Source organism: Phytophthora cinnamomi, assembly GCF_018691715.1.
Source record: "Phytophthora cinnamomi strain GKB4 chromosome Unknown Contig51, whole genome shotgun sequence".
Taxonomy (NCBI): domain Eukaryota; phylum Oomycota; class Peronosporomycetes; order Peronosporales; family Peronosporaceae; genus Phytophthora; species Phytophthora cinnamomi.
Window position 1 is genome coordinate 504840 of NW_027150984.1, and position 20305 is coordinate 525144.

At 52.7% G+C, this 20305-nt stretch overlaps 2 protein-coding genes across 2 annotated transcripts; one reads left to right on the forward strand and one right to left on the reverse strand.

The window, feature by feature from the left end:
- Positions 1-209: 209 nt before the first annotated feature.
- On the forward strand, positions 210-584 carry IUM83_19463 (rna polymerase ii mediator complex subunit 10; the record flags this gene model as incomplete). Its single annotated transcript, XM_067944514.1, has 1 exon — positions 210-584. One exon carries the CDS (start codon positions 210-212, stop codon positions 582-584), a length of 375 nt encoding a protein of 124 aa, XP_067789576.1.
- Positions 585-4056: 3472 nt separating this feature from the next.
- On the reverse strand, positions 4057-4573 carry IUM83_19464 (catalase/peroxidase HPI; the record flags this gene model as incomplete). Its single annotated transcript, XM_067944515.1, has 2 exons — positions 4057-4234; positions 4305-4573. The coding sequence occupies 2 exons, from the start codon at positions 4571-4573 to the stop codon at positions 4057-4059; spliced, it is 447 nt and encodes a 148-aa protein (XP_067789580.1).
- Positions 4574-20305: the final 15732 nt, after the last annotated feature.

The following is a 20305-nucleotide window of genomic DNA, read 5'->3' on the forward strand; positions in this document are numbered from 1 at the left end:
ACCGCGGCGGACTCGTCGCAGCAGCCATGCCGTAGGGCGCGACCTCGGATCCGCAGGAGCGCCGCGCGCAGGTCGGAACCGGCCCGTAGCTCCTTCCGCGGACCAAGACGCCGTCGACTGCCGTGGGCGCGGGGCGCGCGAAGACCACCAAGCCGCAGCAGGTGCCTGTGAGGTACGGAAGCCCCGCCGCCTACGGTCAAGACCCAGTGCTGCCCCGATACGACGTGGTGAAGCACCTGCAGCCCAAGCTGCTGGAGACGCTGGTCGACGTGGTGCGCGCGCTAGAACAGCTCACGGACGGCGCGGCGGACTTTCGTCTGGAACAGCTGGGCTTCTTCAACGATAAGACCGCGCGTTACGTGGAGCTGCTCAAGGCGTCGAACGCGGCGGCCGCCGACTACCCTGCTGACATCCCACTGCAGGTGCTGAAGGTGCTGGTCGAGAAGAGCGGGTCCAACCCGGAGCTCTTCACCAAGGCACAGCTAGAGAAGTGCCAGGAGGAGAGCGAGCAGGCCGCCGCCAAGGTCAACACGGTCGAGATGCTCAAGCTAGCGCTGCAGGCCGGGCTGCAAAACGAGGCCTAGCGATTACATTCTCTCTAACTGACAGCAGCACGGCAGGGATGCACGCCCGACTTTGGCGCACTGGCTGGTGTAGCCTAGAACAATAACCACTTTGTGAGTTTGGTAAAAAAAAAAAAAACCTGCACCACAATTTGTGAGAGGCAGGGATCACACCTGAACACAATCTGTCGACTCAAGCAGTCCGTGCTCATCTAATTCAGCATGGGTCACTACTCACACCAAAATGTGGATGCATGCTGTAGGCATGGGTATCTGAGGACATCGCGACGATAGGTATTCCCAACACGCGATTGCGCTTAGTTGAGCGTTCGCAATCGTGTACACATTTGACCCAGCGTTCGCAAACGAGGTAACCATGTTTCCGGGTCGTTTGGAGCTGAGTATCACTTTCCAAAGTTCTCCTTCAGACGTATCACCACCAATTTCTCCAGCATCGTACACCACCCCGTTCAAGTCGGCATGCCTTACTGCGACGAGCAGTTCTACATGTACTCCACTCTGTCCCAGGAGAGACCTTCAAATGATGCTACTCCGCGAACATCGCAGCAGCGCGAAGGCCGAAAAGCGCGTGCACGGACAGATCGGATTTTGCAGAACGCCAAGATAGCACGGCGTAGAGAGCGTTGCCGCATTAACCAGAGCCGTTACCGCCACAGGCAGCGAGAATATCTACTCAATCTGGAGAAGGCCAACGCGGACCTGCGAAAGGAAATTGATGGCCTCATGCAAGTACAACAAGGAAGCCCACATCACGACAGCAGCAGCGAAAATCCGTGGTGTATCGTGGCCAAGGTGTTCTCCTTGGTGCAGAACAGCTTTCAAAATCCAGGGATTCGGTGCCCGTGATCGAGTCACTTCTGGTGGAACTGACGTTCTCTCCAGACGTCGTCATGGGGAGTGTGTCCGGTGTTGGCGGCCTAATGCGGCAGGTACGCCGATACGCAACGTACTTCTTGCACCCAGCGATACACCTTAAGCGGGTGGAAGCAGCAACTCTGGGAGTTCTCACAGCTACTGCAATGTTCACTGTCACAATATCCGCGGCCACGTTACACATGGTGTTTCCGCACCTAGACAAGGATCGCGGCAACACCGACGCTCAAGTGTCGCTGGGAAAGCGCCTTTTCGGTCAGCGGATCACATGCCAGTGCTCGATGAGCTTTGTATTTGACGAAGTTAGCAGTCGCGTCAGCTATCTGGAAGTCAATGTCGACTGGATCACTGCGTTGCTTCGGCTGCTGGGGAGTATGGAGGATGTTGCCAACGTGCTCGTTGGCGCGTCCATTACACACGAGGGAGTACTGGGCACTTCAAGCGAAATGTAAGGAGACGGTAGTTCTAGAGCTTGAAGTACAATAGTTCTTGAGCATAATGGGCTTGATATCTATTACCCACACAGACAATAACCACAGCGGAAAGCATCTTCCTTAAAATAATCTATCATCACTTTCAAAATTCCACTCATCGTCTGGCGTCTTGTTTCACAGTTTGCCTATCAGCGCTGCGATTGTCGCGTTAACCTCGTGGAGGATAAGCTCAGAAAATTCGTGCACTTTTGTCTTGGAGGCATTAAAATGTAGCGGTACGACACGGACATACTTCTGAACCATCGTCAAGGGGCCGTCTGAAACACCTCTGAGCGGTGAAGAGACCACACACCACCCCGTCTCTTCCATGCGGAGACCTGCGAATTCCCCCTCACCCTCTATGAGGCCACGCCACACCATTACCGTGCGGGTTTGCTCAGTGTATCGTTTCGCATCAAAGTGTGTTGTAAACCACGTCTTCTCCGAGGTCTTGTGGGCAAATGACGCGAAACTGAACCGCAAACTCGTTTTCGCAGCCTGTGGACGTGTTGTGAAGCCGCCGCTCCGTTTGACGGTGAGGCAGCGATATTATCTCCCAGGCAATTTCACAGGAACTTTGGTAGCCAAAAAGCTGATACTGCACATTTGCGATCTCGGAGATCTCGACGTCACCATTGTCCTTCATCACGGAGTTGAACCCGCCCAGTGGAGCTATGCTCGACGCACACGGAAGACTCAATCCGTTTCTCGATAGATGTTCATCAGCTCTCCCAAGCAAGCCTCGATCAGCATCGCGTCGCTGGAGTAAAACAGCACCTCCGTCTGCGTCAGCGATAGCAACTTCTCAACGTCATCCCGTTTCCTCCGACGCATCCGTCTCGAGATCAAGTCTTGGAAATCGACAATCAGCGCCGACTGGTCCGCCACCGCGCCTCGCAATTGGTTTTGCCACGCTTCAGCAACGAGACGATTTCGCTTCTCCTTCATAGCAATGATTCTCCACGTTGAGACTGATCGCCTGAGAGATAAGGCAGCGGCTCGTTGGGGCCCTGTTGCTTCATCTGAGCTTCCAGCCGCTCAATCAGAACCACTACTTCTTCTTTCAGGCGTTCACGCTCTGATTTCTGCCGTTTGCAGTGGCGCTCGTGTCGTTCCGCTCCGGATAGTGGCAGCTTCTTCTTGGCGAACGTTGCGAGTAGCTCTTCAGCATCTTGGGGCAAGAGTTCGTCATCTACATCCTCGAGGGTCAATAGGTTGCAGCTGTCTGAAGACAACAACGCGTTGGGAACTTCGAAACGTGACAGGTTTTCCATTTTCTTGACTGGAGCTACAATGTACTACTCCGTCTCAAAATTGATGTCCCATTGTTGTAGAACATATGCGCGTTTTGTCAATATTTCGTCTTTTGCAGCGCGGTTTGGCAACTACGACGCGGCGCGTTCTCACGGTTTGAACCGTGAGCTTATTTACTAAACCGAGCTAAAGCACGGAGAAGCTCTGGATTCTATCATGAAGTAAGTTCTGCTTCTTAGCTACACAGCCTCTCTACTTCTCCTAAGCTTAGTGCATCTTGAAGTGTTGTAGGAAATCCAGTTAGTCGTTCTGTTAGATAAGAGTTCTTTCATCGTCATAACTGGGGTCATCTCGATATAAAATGACGTCTTTTGTAGGTTAGGACACGTTGGGTGGGCAAAGGACCAAGAATCATTCGATAAAACGTGAGTCCTTGACATTTGTCGTTTGCTGGTTGAGTGCTTCGAATGGGAGTAGTGCTGTGACAATAGATTATCTATTTGTAGTGCGGCTGCCTGGCAAGTAACTTGACCCCCCCCCCCAACGTCACGGCTGACCCCAAAAGCGCAGATACCTTGTTCAGCAAGCGCAAAAGTGAGTAAGTTTGGCTCACATTGCTCCCGGACCACGGTGCCTATGTCAGACCACTATGAACAGAACCTCGTACGAATGAGACGAGTGTCGCCACGTTAATAAGTGAAGAAACCCAAACAGCCAAAGAGTCGATCATAGAGACTTAGCTGGAATTATGCTACCGTACTTGCACTGCGGTGCACAGGGTAACTGTATTTATCGACTAGGATACCATACACTGACCGCCGCCCTGCTTAGTAGCTGGTCACGTTGAAGTGGTCCGCTGTCATGACCTTGGCTCACGTCGAATTTAATACGTGCTTGAAGGCGTCCTCCGAAGCGAACAGCTGCACCACCTCCTTCAGCTCGGGCGTCGCCAGCAGCGCCAGGTCCGTTTCCATCAAGTACACGCCCTTGCCCTCAGCCTTGTACTCCTTCTCCGACGCCTCGGTCCACGTCTCATTCAGGAAGGAGCACCTGGAATTACTCGTTCGACAGCGTGAGCGAGGCGTTGCTGTACGAGCCGCTGTAGCCCAGCGCCTTCTACTCTGTGCCGTTCCCGTTGTTGGCGTCCGTGCGGTCGCCCAGGAAGTCGATGGTCACGTAACCGGCGTCCTCGAGGGCCACCTGGCCCGCCAGCACGACCATGTCGGCCGTCGACAGCGTTGGGTACGACTCCTTCACAGGCTCCAGCGCGGAGATGATCTTGTCCACACCGCCGTTCACCGTCCAGTTCTTCTGTGGCGAGAAGCAGCGTGGCGTTGCTGGGACCTGGCAAGATAGCCTGGATAGCTGGGTCCTGTGACGCCTGCTCATAGCCACGCAATTCTGGCGTCACTGGGGCTTGGCAACAAAAACATAGATAGCTGAGCCCGGAGACGCCTGCTTGCAGCTACGGGAGATCATATACGACCGAACAACGTAGCCTCGGTTAGGGAGCATGGAATCGTATAGCTGAGAATGACATCGATCTATTTGTAGTCGGGCGGATTTCTACTGCCGGGCCTCGTAACTTGAACCTCTCATGAAGGCTAAGTGACTACGAGCAACATCCAGATTGTCTTGTCACGCGAATGTCGCCCCTAAAAGACTCAAGCAACACGCACCGAATAATATACTATCCGCCCATGTATAAAACCTAACAGGCTCGTCCCGATACATTATTCTTTTGTCATCTTATAAGTGATACAGGGATCTGTGTTCATATAGGTACTAGTACCTGCACTCGTATCGCACCAACTACTCTGGATAAAATCCAGAGAACTCAGCACGGTTAGTTTTGACAGCAGAGTGACGAAATGAATGGCCTCGGAGGTGATTTAAGAGCTGGGACAGGGCGGCAGATCGCAGATGTCGCCCTTCCTCCTCAAATCAAGCGTCCAGATCCGCCCATTCTCCTACTTTCCCAGTCCAATGGAGGTTTCAAGCACGCCGCGAAGGCGGGAGCTCACTTTGATGAGCTCATTGATGCCGTTACAGCAGCGTACTGGGAGCTGCCGCCATCGACAATTAATGCCGCGTTCTTAAGCCTGCAGGGGTCGATGGACTTGTGCATTCAGGATACAGGAGGCAACACGTTCAAGCCTCCTCACATGGCCAAAGCGAAGCTTCAGCGGGAAGGAAGACTGCCTCTGAGCCTTCAGTGCTCCCCCAAAACAGCCGTAATTGTGTCGCAGCGTTACAGGGAAAAGACTAATCACCATAGTTAAATCAACTACAGTTTGAGGACATCATTTTTGAGACTAAAAAAAGAGTGGGATGGGACATCAATTTTGAGACGGAGTGGTATTGAATTTTGAGCACAGTGTGATGTGAATGGCGGCTCTGTACATGGTGCCACCCAATCGTTGACTAGTCACGCCTTTGTCTATGCGGGAAGACTGGCTTTCCCAGTTGTTCCTTTTCTTGCATTGCAACTTACCAGTACAGTGGGGGAAATGACAAATGCTGGCACTATTCCGGAAACGTTTCCAGATTCTGCGCCAGATAACGCACTTAAAACATTTCTGGCACCCAGAGCAGTAACAACTCGACCACGGTACTGCGCGCCAAGTGGCAACAAAAGCATCGAAATGTTTGCCACCGGTGGAAATGTCTGCGACAACCGGGTCATGCGCACGATGCAAGAGGAGTACCAGGGCCAGGGCCATGCACCTGCTGCACGAGGAGAACTGAACGGATATCGCATCCATGACGTCAGTGTCCTACTAGACGGCAGGCTCATTTACACAGCGATCGCCCCAACGCCGATCTCCTGCTGCTCCTCGTACAGCAGCCGTATGATCCTCTTGTGCTGCGGGGGAGGAATTACCTTATCTAAGTGAAAGAGCACTTAGATGTGCTAACACATGGCGTCTGCCCGCCATTCACTTAGTAGTGTTTGACTAGGTTCGCACACTAGCTACTGTAGGTTCGCACCTCACTTGGGAAGCACCAACAATGCCCACGGAACTCCGCACGCAGCCCGGTCGACCACGCCAGCTCAAGCCGCGCACGTGCTGGAAGTGTGCGAAAGTATTCGCACGACCTGCCAACTTGCGCCGTCACCTTCAAAAGAAAAACAAATGCGACAAGAAGTCGAAAAAGGCGCAGCAGGAGGCGTGGGAGGTACCGAGTCGCCTCAGCCAGAGGTCCACCAATACAGTATGATATTGAATTGGATCCACCGGCTGCCAGTAATAAAAACGGCAATTTCAAGCTAAACAATAATAAAAATTGCCGCAATTTATATTGTATTGATATAGAAATGGTACAACTTATATCACTTTACAGAGGGATATAGCAGTTGAGATCGCAATTTTTAAGAGAGTAGCTCTCGATCAGTAGCAGGCGGAAAAGGGAACAAAGGTTGTGCTTGGGCAACTAGGCCCTACCGTGCAGGGTAGGCAGCTTCTGACCTCGAGGTCTACTGTTATGCTACCATTCAGTTTTGTACCCATACGCGTTATCATGTAATTGTGTCCAATTTCCGTCAGACTTTTCGATTCCCAACTGCGATGGGGTGTCCGATAGGTGTCAGAATCACTGCTAATTCACTTCAAATTCACCACAACCAGTGCGTAAACATACAGTTTTAAAAATTAATGTCCTAAAATTGACAAGTATCACCCGGCGTGGAGCTCATCCTGAGCAAAATGAAGAGTGAAAAATGAACCGAAAACGCTGTGCTTATCTCTTTATATAGACCTCCTGCCCGAGTGAGACGGTGAAGGCTCAACGGACTCAACTTAGAAACACGCAGCCATTTCTAATTTGCGCTACCCGAGATATGGGTTATTTCTAATTTCGTAGCGAACTTAACTTCTTACTACAGAACCGGACTTAAAGACCAGTCCACTTAGATGCTGCAACAGCTCACCATGTGTTAGCACATCTAAGTGCTCTTTCACTTAGATAAGGTAATTCCTCGCTGCGGGGCCCTTACAGTGTAAGAACACCTGGCCGTTGTCTGGTTGAAGCTACCCACTAGAACAAGCACCTATGATTCTGCTGGTGGTGATGCTCAGATCTCTCAACTCGTCGATAATTGTGGGCCAAGCATCGTGAGTACTGTAAATCATTACACCCTCCTTTTCCATAAGCCTGCGAATTTATCCTGCCCGTGGGGGATTAAAAAAAGTTATACTGGGAACACCCGAAGAATGGGGGGGGGGGGGTAACTCGCCTTGGCGCAACCTTCGCGCTACATCAGCCTGAATGATGTCGACTCAGCAAAAGTTTTGGTGTTGATCACCCACCATCCACCTTCGGACAGCGAGCTGCGGCCATACCAAGTTAGCCCCGGCTGCTCAAGAAGAGAGGGGCCGTGTCCGTGGCCATCCTCACATACGACGAAAGCAAGCTGTAAGGCGCGAAGAAGGCGCTGGTCGGCAGCGAGATGGCCATGAGCACGGTTCACATGGCCGTACAGCAGGCCATCGCACCGGTGGCCAAGACTGCGGGCATCCAGCTCGAAGGAGAGGGCGTACGGGCACCAGCTTGAGCGATTAAGGCAGTAGCTTCGACTCCATGTGCTGGTACGCCGAGAGTTTACAGTGAAGACAGTGGCGGTAGGGAGGGAGACCGAAGAGCGTCGAGCAGAGCTTCGATGGCCACTGGAAGAACTGCAAACGCAGCTAAGAACCAGAATGCTGCCTTCGAGCAAGAACGGAAGACGTGGGGGCTGCAAGGAGAATCAATGCCAGCGGGTCGCTTGAGACGACCGTGCGTGCCTTACCGGAGACTATGAACAAGAGAAGCAAGGGGCGGAGACAAATCTCCGGCACGCCAATGCCTCCGAAGAGCAAGGCTCGACTTCAGATCCGAGTGAACGGCTGCATGAGTAGCAGAATGCTTTTGACCAAGAGCGAGCGAAGTTTCTGGAGCAAGCTAATGACACGGCACGAACCCAGGAAGACACTCATGGCCAAACTTGATGGCAGTCCTGACGTGCCCCATATCACTTGAGCGTTTCGACAAACCCGGCACGAAGAGCGGCACTGACGGCCGAGTACGGCGCCCATGTGACGGAGAGACCGAACGGGGTCAAAAAGAAGGTACAAAACGTTCTTGCATACTTCTTCTGCTACTACAACGACGAGGGATACATGAACGGCGGGCAAGGGTGTCGGCGAGGGTGACACGTCTTTCAACATCCCCGTGTGCTCACTAAAGGTTTGTCACTGCAGCTCCGATTTTATAGCGCGGTGCTGTCGACAGCCACCGCCGTGACCGACGCGTACAGCGCTACGCAGTGAAGCGAATACAACGAGTTGATATCAAGCCGACCTCTGTGATAAGTTTGTCTTGGTAACAATAATTTTCCTACCACATTACAAGACGCTTAGATAATACTACATGGCCGAAGATAGATAACCCTGTTGTCACAGCAATGACAACAAAAAGAAAAACTGTACCAGTGCCAGCAGCAACCCTTCACCGCACTGGTGTTCTGAGCCAAGTCGCAGACGACCTAGTTTATTTGCAGTTCGTGTGCTTGCGAGTTTGTCATCGAACGACATTCAGCTACATTCACGCTACATTCGGCAGCATTTGCGTTACGGACCACAAGTTGCACCAGTCATGTTTGCCATTGTGCAACTTACTGTTTAGCAGCACAGCAGTTCTCTGGATTTTATCCTGAGTAGTTGGGGCGATACGAGTACAGGTATTATATTCTATTCCCTATATAAACACAGATCCCTGAATCATTTATAAGATGACAAAAGAATAATGTGTCGGGGCGAACCTGCTAGGTTTTATGCATGGGCGGATAGTATATTATCCAGTGCATGTTGCTTGAGTCTTTTAGGGGCGACATTCGCGTGACAAGATAATCTGGATGTTGCTTGTAGCGCATAATTTGCAGAGTCAACTGCTACATCTATTGATGGAGTAGTTGACGACGAAGCCAGAGTTTCCCGATGTCGCAAGTGTAGATATAATTGGACTTAGCAAGCGATAGAGTCGCTCCTAGCTCACTTGCGAATTCTCCTCGCTCCAGCAAAAACCTCGAAGAGTCACCTTCTCGGACGTTTCGCACGAATGCTCGAAAATGACTGCCCAATACGTCTATCTACGGCCCGGTGCCTTTGCTGTCGTGCTATGGCAAGATCGCTGCAACAGCCAATCGAAGTGGAAGAGTCAAGGTCAAGCTCGTTCGGAGTGGGCGGTGGGCGGAGACTCAAGCCGAGACTGCAGAGATTCTGTACGACGACGTTGCGGCGAGAACCGTAACGGCAACGGAAGCGCTCGACGGAGCGGGCACATTTGTAGGAGGGGGGATCTGTACGTCTCGAGTGCCAGAGGGCGGTGCGAGAGTCTGGGATTATGGTCTCGTAGTTGGTTACAAGTGGGACGAGGACCAGCGAGGTTTACTGGATGTGAACGTTAATGGGACAGTGGTATCCATTGCGCATGAACCTATAGCAGTTCTGGATGTGGCCGTCGAAGTTTATGCATTGCGCCCTTGCGGAGGTAAGAGTGTCAGTCTTATTATGCTCCAAGAGCCCCGGCAAAGTAACAAAAACGTATAACCGGTTTAATGGCGTCGAGCAACCCGCTGTGCGCGACTCAACGGAAATTCTACAGGAAATCGGTGAGGAAGGCTTGCACGAGATGCAATTACTGCCGCTGCTCGACATTACTAATTTTGAGGTGGGTATGCTACCTATCCGTCATATTCTCGACTTCGTGTACTACAAGGACGGTGGGTATTCTCCGCCAGCAGGAGTGACATTCGGCGATTTAATTTTGATTTAGTGCAACCGGTTACCAGTCGCTCCGAAGACGAGAGTAGTGACGTAGGCGTGGAAGTGCTACTCAGCGATGGTCTCAGCGATTCGGATGATGACACGACTACGCTGATGGCTCAGGGGAGAATTTCGAACACACCTGCAGCAAAACACAGGCGAGTCACTAAGACTGGACATGCCGAACCTGTCGTAGCTGATCCAGGATCTGTACCACGGGTACAAACGGGAAGCGATCTCCGCCTACAAGAAGATGTGGACCAATTAATTTCACTTCGGAGAGCAGGGCTCGTGGCGAATCCGCCGTGAACAGCAGAAATGCCTTCTGAAAGTGGTCGGTTTCAGCCTACTACGACTCAAAAACGAATTCATATGGCTCTCATTAGCGGTACGTACGCGTCCATGACGCCTCAGCAATTTTTCGATTTTGTTCAAATTCATTGGAGAAAGTTTGGTTTCTTTCCGCACCCTGCTGTCCTGCGCGCGCTATTTGGTTGGGACTTTGGAACGAGAGGTTTGTTCTTGGCGCATTTTATCCGTGTGACGGAGCAGGAGCGACCCGCAAATTCGACATGAACAACTTTTCAAAAAGAACGCACTGCCTCCACCTACCTTAATCCCGACGTTTTCGGTGTTGATAGGAGCTGTGGAAGTCCTATCCAAAACATGGCTCGCCAATTGTATCCGCCAATGGTACAAGAAGCATTCGCTGCGGCAGTAACCTTTCTTGGCGAGTTGCAAGTCAGCGATGTATCGACATCAGAATCTGCCTTGACCGAGATTACAGCCTGGATAGATGACCGTCTCGAGCTATTTCGTGTGTTCGTGTCAGATGTAAATTGGGTGGAGGCAGCAGCAATTCAAAATCACTTTTCGGCCTTACATGAGTCGTTCGTGCGAGTCTACCAGTTAATTCTGCGCCAAGTGTCGCGGCGGCTTTCAAAATCTCTAAGGTATCAGCGAATCGCGATGAGAGTTCAAGTAACGGAAAGCACCAATCTGCGCGAATTCCAATTGCTGCGCTCAAGGCATTGCCAAAACAGGATGGAAAACAAATTTGTTTGCGGTTTTTGTCGGCTCAAGGTTGTCGAGGCAAGAATGGCAAGTGTATTATTAAGAATCTCCGCAACTTCATACCTGTCACGTTACCTGATGTTGTTCGAGACTTCATTGACGAACATTATGGAGATCTATCGTCTGACATGCAGTGATGGTGCCTAGAAGCGGAGAGAGGGCCTGACGTTTCGCAGGGATTAGGCCCAGCCGCCTATGGTGAAATAGGTGGTGAGTTTAACCAACTGCATGGGGAAGCAACATCAGTTTTGAATTCAGCCCCTGCAACATCGCTTTGGAAAGGGAAGTGTGGTCTCCCACACCCAAGGTTCTAGTGTCAGATAAATCGCTAAGCGAGAAACAGTACGACGGGTATGGCTGGGAAAGGCCCTCATCCCGGTCGTCATCACGGTCACGCAACAGGGAAAGGCCCATGTTTTCACCCGGGCGAAACGATTGGGAAAGGCCCTTAGACACTCCAGGACGAAGTGACGGGGAAAGGCCCTCGTGTCCTCCTGGACAGGATTACAGGGAGAGGCCCTTGGCGTTGATTGACAAAGGTTCAAACTCGATTCGAAAGTTAAATGTTTCACGACGGTTGCCCGGTGCCCGCTGCGGGATTACCTTGCTACACGGCAGCAACAATTTGACCAAACTGTACTTGCACATCGCCGATTGGTAGAGCTGGCGTTGGAAACAGCCTCGATAGATCTCGTGCGTTCATTGAAGAATTACGCGCTCGAGCCGCCAAATCCGACGCCAACAGATGTCGTTCACGATAACAAGGTGGTACACCTGCTTGATTGCCACAAGCAATCCGTGTATAATCAGCTGATCCGACGCGCCGGACTGCAGCTACCTGTGTTAGTGCATTTACTGCGTGGGGAAACACCACTCGACACACGCCCAAATAAGGCTTTGGAATTGCCTACTGCTCACTCTTCTTGGGCTGATTATAAGTATCAAACGCGATGGAAGAATATTGTGGAGCACGGTGTCCGACCAACGTGGTGCAAAGACTTTCCACCTCAAGCGGAGCCTCCTCCAAACCACGGCTCCGCAAAAAGAGCCTTAACCACTATGATTAAGAATCTTCGCGCCGGTCAAGATTTCAATTGCTATCTAATTCTCGATATTGACTTGCTGCCGATGCTAAAGGAGTGACCTGTAGTCCTTTCGGTGCAGTTCAGAAGGGTAAGGTCGACTTAGCCGTAGATGCGAGGATCATTCACGACTTATCGTACCCGCCAGGCAGCTCTGTCAACGACAACACTCTTCCTGAGGATGATATCAACATATCCTACGACAGAGCTGAAGCCATATCTAATCGTATCATCGACGTGGCGGAACTGTTTCCGAAGCTACAGTGCATGATGACATGAGATGTCAACGGGGTGTTCAGAAATATTCCAATAGCAGCCGACTACGTTGGTAGATTTGCGGGGACAATTCCAGGGCTGGGAATACTTGTCATCGATCTTTGCTGCCCGTTCGGTTGGAAAAATTCGCCCTCGTCGTACTGGATAGCGGGGGCTGCTATTAATCATCTGTATGCAAACTCTGCACCTGAGTGGCCTGGCCAACCAAAGACGGGCAAGGCAAATTTGACGCCAAACCGTGGTGTGAAGACCATATCGTCATCGAACCGGACATCGAGTCCCCATTATCGGAGGCTCATTTTGCATTACGAGCAGTTATGACCACTGTTTTAGGGCCCGACGCGTGCAATGATAAGAAGTTCTCAAAGTGGTTTGTGCGAGGAAGATCTCTGGGATTAGATTGGGATCTCGGAGCACATACCGTATCTATTCCCCGGGACAAAGTAGATAAAGCTCGCCGTCGAATCCTCGCGACGCTGAACAGTGTTAACACAACTAGAACAATGCTTTTGAAATTTCTGGGTAGCCTGCGTCATGTGCTAACCTGTATACGCTCGGCCGCCTCGTTCTTTCAGCGGGTATCTACCTTAGCGAAGCGAGCACCGCGGTTCAGCGCTGTTGGAGTGTCGGAGCAAGCCAAGGACGATCTGCGGTGGTTTGATTTGATTCTAACAATTGGTAGACTTAACGCAATTCCACTTCAGCGCTTTACACGCCGGGACGAGCCCAGTTTCGAAATCTTCATGGCCGCCAGTGATCGCGGATTGTGTGCATTATTTCCCGTTCAGCAAGAGTACCTGCAAGTTCGATTCGATACCAACGAGTTAGAATTAATTCGTGGCATCAACGATCATATCGCCAACGAAGTTTGTATAAATGTCCGTGAGTTAATGAGCGCCGTACTCGCCTCATTAGTATGGGGGCATAGATGGGCTGACTCAAGCGACAAAACCGACTCTCACGTTAAGTTTTGGATCGATAACAGCTCCGCTGTGTCGTGGAACAACCGCAAAGCAAGTCGGAACAGCTACGCTCAAATGCCCCTACGAATCTTCGGGATCTGTGAAGTCAAGCATGGGTTCTATACCTCGGCAGGCCACATTCCTGGGGTTAACAACATAATGGCTGACGCAGGAAGCAGGGTGTGGCAGTCGCCTTCATTGGCGAAAACGTTTGCTAACATGTCATTTGGATGGAAACAGGTGCAGATACCATCCAACTCTCGCGATCTCTCGCGTCTTTGGGCGCGTTACTGCGAGCGGGGGCTCTGGCCCAATCGTCAAGGCAGCACTACTCACGTGCGTGGGGACAGTGGGTTGCGTGGTGCCAGCTGATGAAATTAAGTGCCTGGTTGGAGGCTACAGCAATCGACCGATATGCGGAACAGCTCGGTGCATACGCTTTGTATCTCTGGCAGTATGGAATGAACCGAAATCATGTTGGGAATACCAATTCAACGATCTATGGGAAGCTCTGGGCTGTTCGGTGGTTCCATCGCAATTCGGTTGGTTATGATCCGGGTGTCAATGCGAGTCACGCGATTCTACTGCGCGGAATTCGTAGATTCACCGATTCCGTGGTGAAACAGCAACCTTTATCGGCAAAGATGCTCCGCTTCATTTTCAGCGATCTTAATCTCACACAGCCCCGAGAGCAATTGTTGTGGGGTGGGCTGCTTCTGGGATATTTCTTCCTGCTCAGGCGGTCTGAGTATCTATTCATCGGGAGGAAAGTCCACTCGTATATTTTACAGCTATCGGCAATTCAATTCTATAACCGTGATGAAGAGATCGTGAGTCCCAAGCGAGCTGAAGTCGTTGGTATCACTCTAAGAGGTGCTAAAAATACTCAATTTGGGCGAGAAGAAGCTCGGTTCCACTACAAGACACGGATAAACTACTTTGTCCAGTAAGAGCAGCTCGGTGGGTCTTCAAAGCTGCCGCGGTTCTCGGTACCCGAGCCGATGACCCAGCACTGGCAACGAGACAGGGAGGTATAACCGCAGGTGATGTGTCGTCGGCCACAAAGAAGGCTGCATCCAGAATGAACCTCGACCCGGCGAGATTTTCGACTCACTCAGTCCGTATAGGAGGTGCTACTGCTCTACTCAACGCAGGCGCGGACCGACTCGTTATTAAGATGATGGGCCGTTGGCTATCGAACGCTTCTCAGGATTACCCGGTGTTGCCAGCAAAAGGATCTACTGGTCTCGCTCAGCAGATATGCTAATTCGAAATGTGGTATCTGCCCAAGTGATGGCTGCTCGCGGCGGCAGAATCATTATGGGGCAGCCGCCACGCCACGCCCTTAATGTGGCAAAAACATATTTTATTTGCCCCTCACGAGGACATTGTTGGAAATGGAAGGTTGCAGAGTCAACGGCTACAGCTATTGATAGAGTCGTTGACGACGAAGCCAGAGTTTCCCGATGTCACAAGTGTAGATATAATTGGACTTAGCAGGCGATAGAGTCGCTCCTAGCTCACTTGCGAATTCTCCTCGCTCCAGAAAACCCGCCACGGCACGCCCTGTGGCAAAAACATATTAGCTGCTGAATGCAACCCCAAGGATCCAAGTGACGATACATCGACCTCTGTGGTAGTTTAAGGCGTTCTCGGGCACCAGGAACAACAGCGAAAACTCGATATAGTGGCTTCTCGCTTGTGCCCACGAGCTGGAAGGAACCCGGGCTTCACCCAATGAGTGGTGCATGCCTTTCGTGTTGAGGCTTCAGGACGGCGCTCTACACTGGTAACTGCTCAAGAAAACCGACCGAACGTGGGGGCTCCTTATCGAAGCCTTCATCAAGAATTATTGCTCTCAGTTCATCCAGTCAGGGGATACTCGCTATTACTCCGCTAAACGAGAAGACATGGAGCATATGTGCGACTACCAGAACCGGCTCAATGGATACATCAGGAAGGCCGGTAACCGGTTCGAAAGCGGAAGCCGCCAGATACGTGACCAAGTCAACAAGTTCCTCGAGACACGCCGACCGGGGGCTTTAAAGCGGCGCTTGCGCCACCTGCGCAACTCGGACATCCACAAGCTGGAGGAGATGATCCAAGAGATACGGGAAGTTGATGGATGCAATTCCTATCGAGAGTCGTGACTCAAAGCGGCCCCACAGAATTTGTCCAAGCTCCTATCCGGTAACCCTGCCTGCGGTCCAGAACAAGACATGCGACACAGGAGATCGTCAACTACGGTGGAGAGCAGGGACACGCATAAGCTGAGATTACAAGCAAGTGGAAGTGGAGTGCGGAAGGAGGTCACCCGAGAACGCTTGAAGGTGGGGGTATACTGAGCGTAAGTCATCTCCAGAATCCCCAGTCTCCCGACTCCAGGCAAAAAAACTCCAAACGCCAGGCTCCAGTTGCCGACCTCCGATAAGGCGACCGGTCGCCGCCTGATCTGTACCCAGAAAGTCCTTCCAAGCTTCAATTATAGTCCAAACAATATGTTTACGACCGACCAAGACGACCGCCCAGGATATGTTATGCACCGACCAGATTCCTGACCGATCCATGATCTGCTCATTACGGCACACCTGATAATAGTGAATTCTAGATGAAATGACTGATTCCAGAGAGTTCTTAGGTACACATGCCTAACAGATTAGATAATTTGCCAAGAAGAGCACAAGTCCTGCTGGGTCCTTAGGGACGAAGTGGTGCTGTCTAGCTGTGAGAGGAACAAGCCCTGCCCGGAGGAACTAACCCTGCCGGCGGCCCTAAGCTGTGAGGCCTGCGTCTGGACGCGTCGTGACCGCTATAACCGCCGTGGAACTCTCCCAAAGGCTAAGACCAAGTTAGGCGGTGATCGGGCGATGCGCGCCTGAAATAACCTGTCCTATTTCATATTCCAGTTGCTGGATCTCCTTCTGGAGGCCCCATATTTCATATTAACTGCGTTTCTAGGAGGTTGTGTGTAGTCACCCCTGGATCCAATCGATTGACTACTGTGTGATAAGACTGTATATTGTTTGACGGAAGGTTGTCCTCCTTTTGGAGTTGGGCTTTCTCAAAGTCTTCTGCTTGGAGTTAATTATCTCCTTGTGGGAGCTGGTGGGCGTGAGTGAACGATGCTTCCGGATTTGACCAGTGATCCGGAAGAAACTCAAGTAGACTGGTGTACGGACCCCCCGCTCAAGGGTCCAAAATATTAAATAGCGTGTGTATATTTGAATATTAGCTTTCTATATTTGTAGGTTATCTAGGAAGGCTTGACTGTGATTTCGCCCCCACTCGTGGAAACTTACTTTTGGAAGTAACGTAAACGCTCTACACTAAGGCCTATTTATAAAGAGAACAACTCAACCAGTGAATTCGGTCCCACCGACATCTAGAGGTATTCACAAGGTCACGCTCCAACCTCGTTTGCGGCACCAGTTTTGATTTCGAGGTCTGACCCCATTAGAAAAGGAAGGAGGAGTATTTCTCCGGAAGGGCAGCCCCGCGGTTATGTGCTATACAACTGGGCAACAAAAAGCGCTTACCCGCCTCGCCACAACTGGTGCGCGTGCCCAGATTTGGTAGTCCGCGGAATTTCACCGAGTTGTTTTTATATTATATTGATTAAGATCTAGGGTGTTGACTGCTAATCGATCTTCTAACCGTGATTGATATGGCTGGAAGTGGGAGCAAGAAGAAGGAAGGGCGACGGCAGCTGGCCGAGTCTGGGCAAAGCCGGCAGTCGTGCCGAGTCGCGAACTTGGTGTCGAACCGCATCGGCCTCTGCAAGATGTTGAGCGAATGCCCGGAAGGCCAACACGGAGAAACGCAAGGCTGCCAAGGAAGCGGGAATCGTCGGCTCGGAAGGAGACGACTTCTGGACCCGCTGTTCAAGACGCGCACCAAGTGTCCACGGGCGGCGGACAGGAGACGGTTCAGGACAAAGCTGGTGCTCCCATGTCAGCGGACTCGAAGTTGGGTCTGGACGATGAGGTCAAGACTGCTCCAGACATGTCGGTCAAGGCGTCTGCTGGAGGCATCAAGGAGGTTGCGTTTTCGGTGGGAGGGAGAGTTTCGGACTCCCCCCAACTGGAACATGAGGTCGAGCTTCGGACGTCGACGACGAAGTCCAATACGTGGGAACGAAGAAGACTCTGGAGCGCCCGGCTGACGATACCGAAGTCGTGGAAGTCGATTCGGATTCAGACGATGACGCCGATGAGGAGCATCTGGTGAAGGTCCAACCGGCAGTGAAGAAAGGTGCCCATCTTGTGACCGTTCCGGACGACCAAGTGCTCGAGGACATGGACGTGTCTTCGCCGAATCCTTCTGAGGCGGTTTCCGCCCGAACCTCAGTCCGAGCGCGGTCGATATCGGTTTATCTATCCGAAGTCCAAGAGAAAGCGTATGTCACTAATCAAGTGCATCGATGGGAGAGGAATTTCTCGGAAAGGAGTGTTCCTCTGAACATCAAGATTGAATGGCCGCAAGCCCATTTGGGTTCCACGCCATACATGGCTGCTATTCTGACTACCTCGGAGTACTTGCGGAAGCGGACGTCGATCGCGGTGGAGGCTGATGCTTCGATCACCAAGATGGAGCTGACGCGTCAGCGTTTGCGTCCACTCGAGGCTGGACGACCGTGACGGTTTCGGTCGGAGTCTTTTCCCCGCGCGAGTGCGTCGGCGTGCTCCAGACGCAACTGGCCGGGGCTGGATTCGTGTTCTTGAATCTGGTCCCAAGCTGGTTCCGGACACGAGCCTACAAGGCACACCCAGACTTGGTCCGCCGCGTCGTCGAAGACATGCTGGTGCTGTTATCCCTCGAGATGACTGAACTGAAGTACTTGGTGATCAAGACGGCTGGAGTCCAAGCGCAGCTGGCCAACTCTGAACGGCCGCGGCCCGAAACGACTGCGCCGGTGTCCGAACCGGAGATGCTGGATAACGAGGTTGAACTGCTGGGACGCGACTACGCCCGGATGCTCAAAGTGTCTGGGCTCCAGAAACCGCGAAGTCCGAGAGGTCCCGCGGTGAGTGAGCCTGGTCCCAAGCGCATCCAACGTGTGCCTGCGCTCGCACCCCCGTCGTCGATCCCGACGCCCGAGTCGCCGCAGTCCGTGCCATCAGCCGCTTTCCGGAGTATGGAGAACGCCAGAGTTGGTATTGTGTCGTCCGGCCCGGAATCTTGGGCCAAGTCGGAATCTCGAGCGTCATTAAGTCTCTTCGGAACTTCGGATGGCTCGGACGAGTCGCTGGCAAGTGCCACGTCTGGATCATGGACGTCGAGAGACAGCTGCTCTGGATCATTCGATCTAGGCTGGGGCCGGGACGCGGGCTCACCCATGCCCGCCGTTCCGATGACAATACCTGCGCAGAAGCTTGGCGGAGTAGCCCTGGTGGAATCCGCGATGGCCATGCACGTCACCCAGGAAGCACTCCCCCGAACCCGGTGCAGGTTGATCAGGACGATGTCGTCATGTCGGACTTCGCACGATCGCATGCCCGAGGACGGAGGTCGAAGGCATCCCGACGTCACTCCAAGCGTTCAAGTCCGTCGCCATCCGGGAGCTCCAGCAGCGAGGGAGATCGCCGACACCGCGGGTCTAGTCGTCGCTCTCCATCCGAACGATCGTACCGCTCAAGTCGATCGCGTGCCTTTGCCAGTTCAGGGAGCACGCAAGTCGCCCTGAACGCCATGTACCAAGTGCAGGAAGCAGTCGCCTGGATGGAGAAGCACCAAGACTCCGCGCTGGAGAAGCTGAACGCCAAGCTGGATGAAGAGGTCGCTCGGAGGTTCGGGGCGCAAGCTCGAGACGCTAACGTGAAGGCAGAGCCCACCCGGAGTCCGGCGGAAGACGCTTGGACACGCCGCGAGGCGAAGACCCGGAAAGCTGTTAGATTGAAAGCCGCGCGCATGGGCCGCGAGGTTACGGACGCATTCCTGGTACAGTACTGTTTGCAGGCGGATGCGCATGAGGCTGAGGAAGCCCGGCGCACGACCGCCATGACGAAGGCTTGCAGCGCGAGCTGGAAGACATGCGCGCGGAACGCGCCCAGGAGCGCGAGGCTGCCAAGAATGTTCAGAAGTTTCTGACCGGACAGTTGCGCGACCTTCGTGCAACATCCGCCCAGACGCCCCCGCGACCAGTTACATCCGGACCCGATTCGGCAACCCGGGACCCCCATCTGACAACGGAAAATCCAGTGGTGACCAGTCGTCACGTCAGGCGTCCAGAATCCAGTGGCGTAATCAATGATGACGTAATCAGGGGAGATGTCACAGATACCGCGACGAAATTCGACGAATTCCTCCTTCAGCGCCGTCGCCAAGACCGACGCCGCGCCGGCGCCCGTGAAGACCGAGAGCGCCTCTGAGCGCCCCGCACGTGGGCACGCCGAGGTGCGCTCCGACCGGAAGGCGACGACGGAGGGTGCGCCACAGCGTACGCCGCAGGCAGACATTGTGAAGCGAGCAAGTCTGCGAATGCCAAGTCGACTGAGCGAAAGGGGAGAGACGCCTCGTCCAGTAAGGAGAAATCCAAGAAACCCCAAGCACTGTGGTGACCCGGATAATTTCGAGTCGGTCTCAAGCTCCAGTCAAAGTGGCTCGGACTTAGACAATTCCGACAGTAGCTCATCGAGGATGTAATCTAGAATGCCTCGACTGTTGCAGGACCTGGAGAGACGCTGTCTACGTTCAGACCGTTTGTGAATGCGAATATTCTGGAAGACTTCGATGAGAAATTTTCGTTGGCTATCCGGATTCGATGGCTGGAGAAGTTCCAGAGCATCGCGGTCCAAGGTGGCAGGACGGACAAGGTCAAGATCTACGAGATGAAGCTGAAGCTGTCGGCTGCTGTCCGGAACTGGCGATCAAACCTCGGTACGAAGGAGAGGCGAGACTAGTTCCTAAAGGAGCCATCCTACGGAG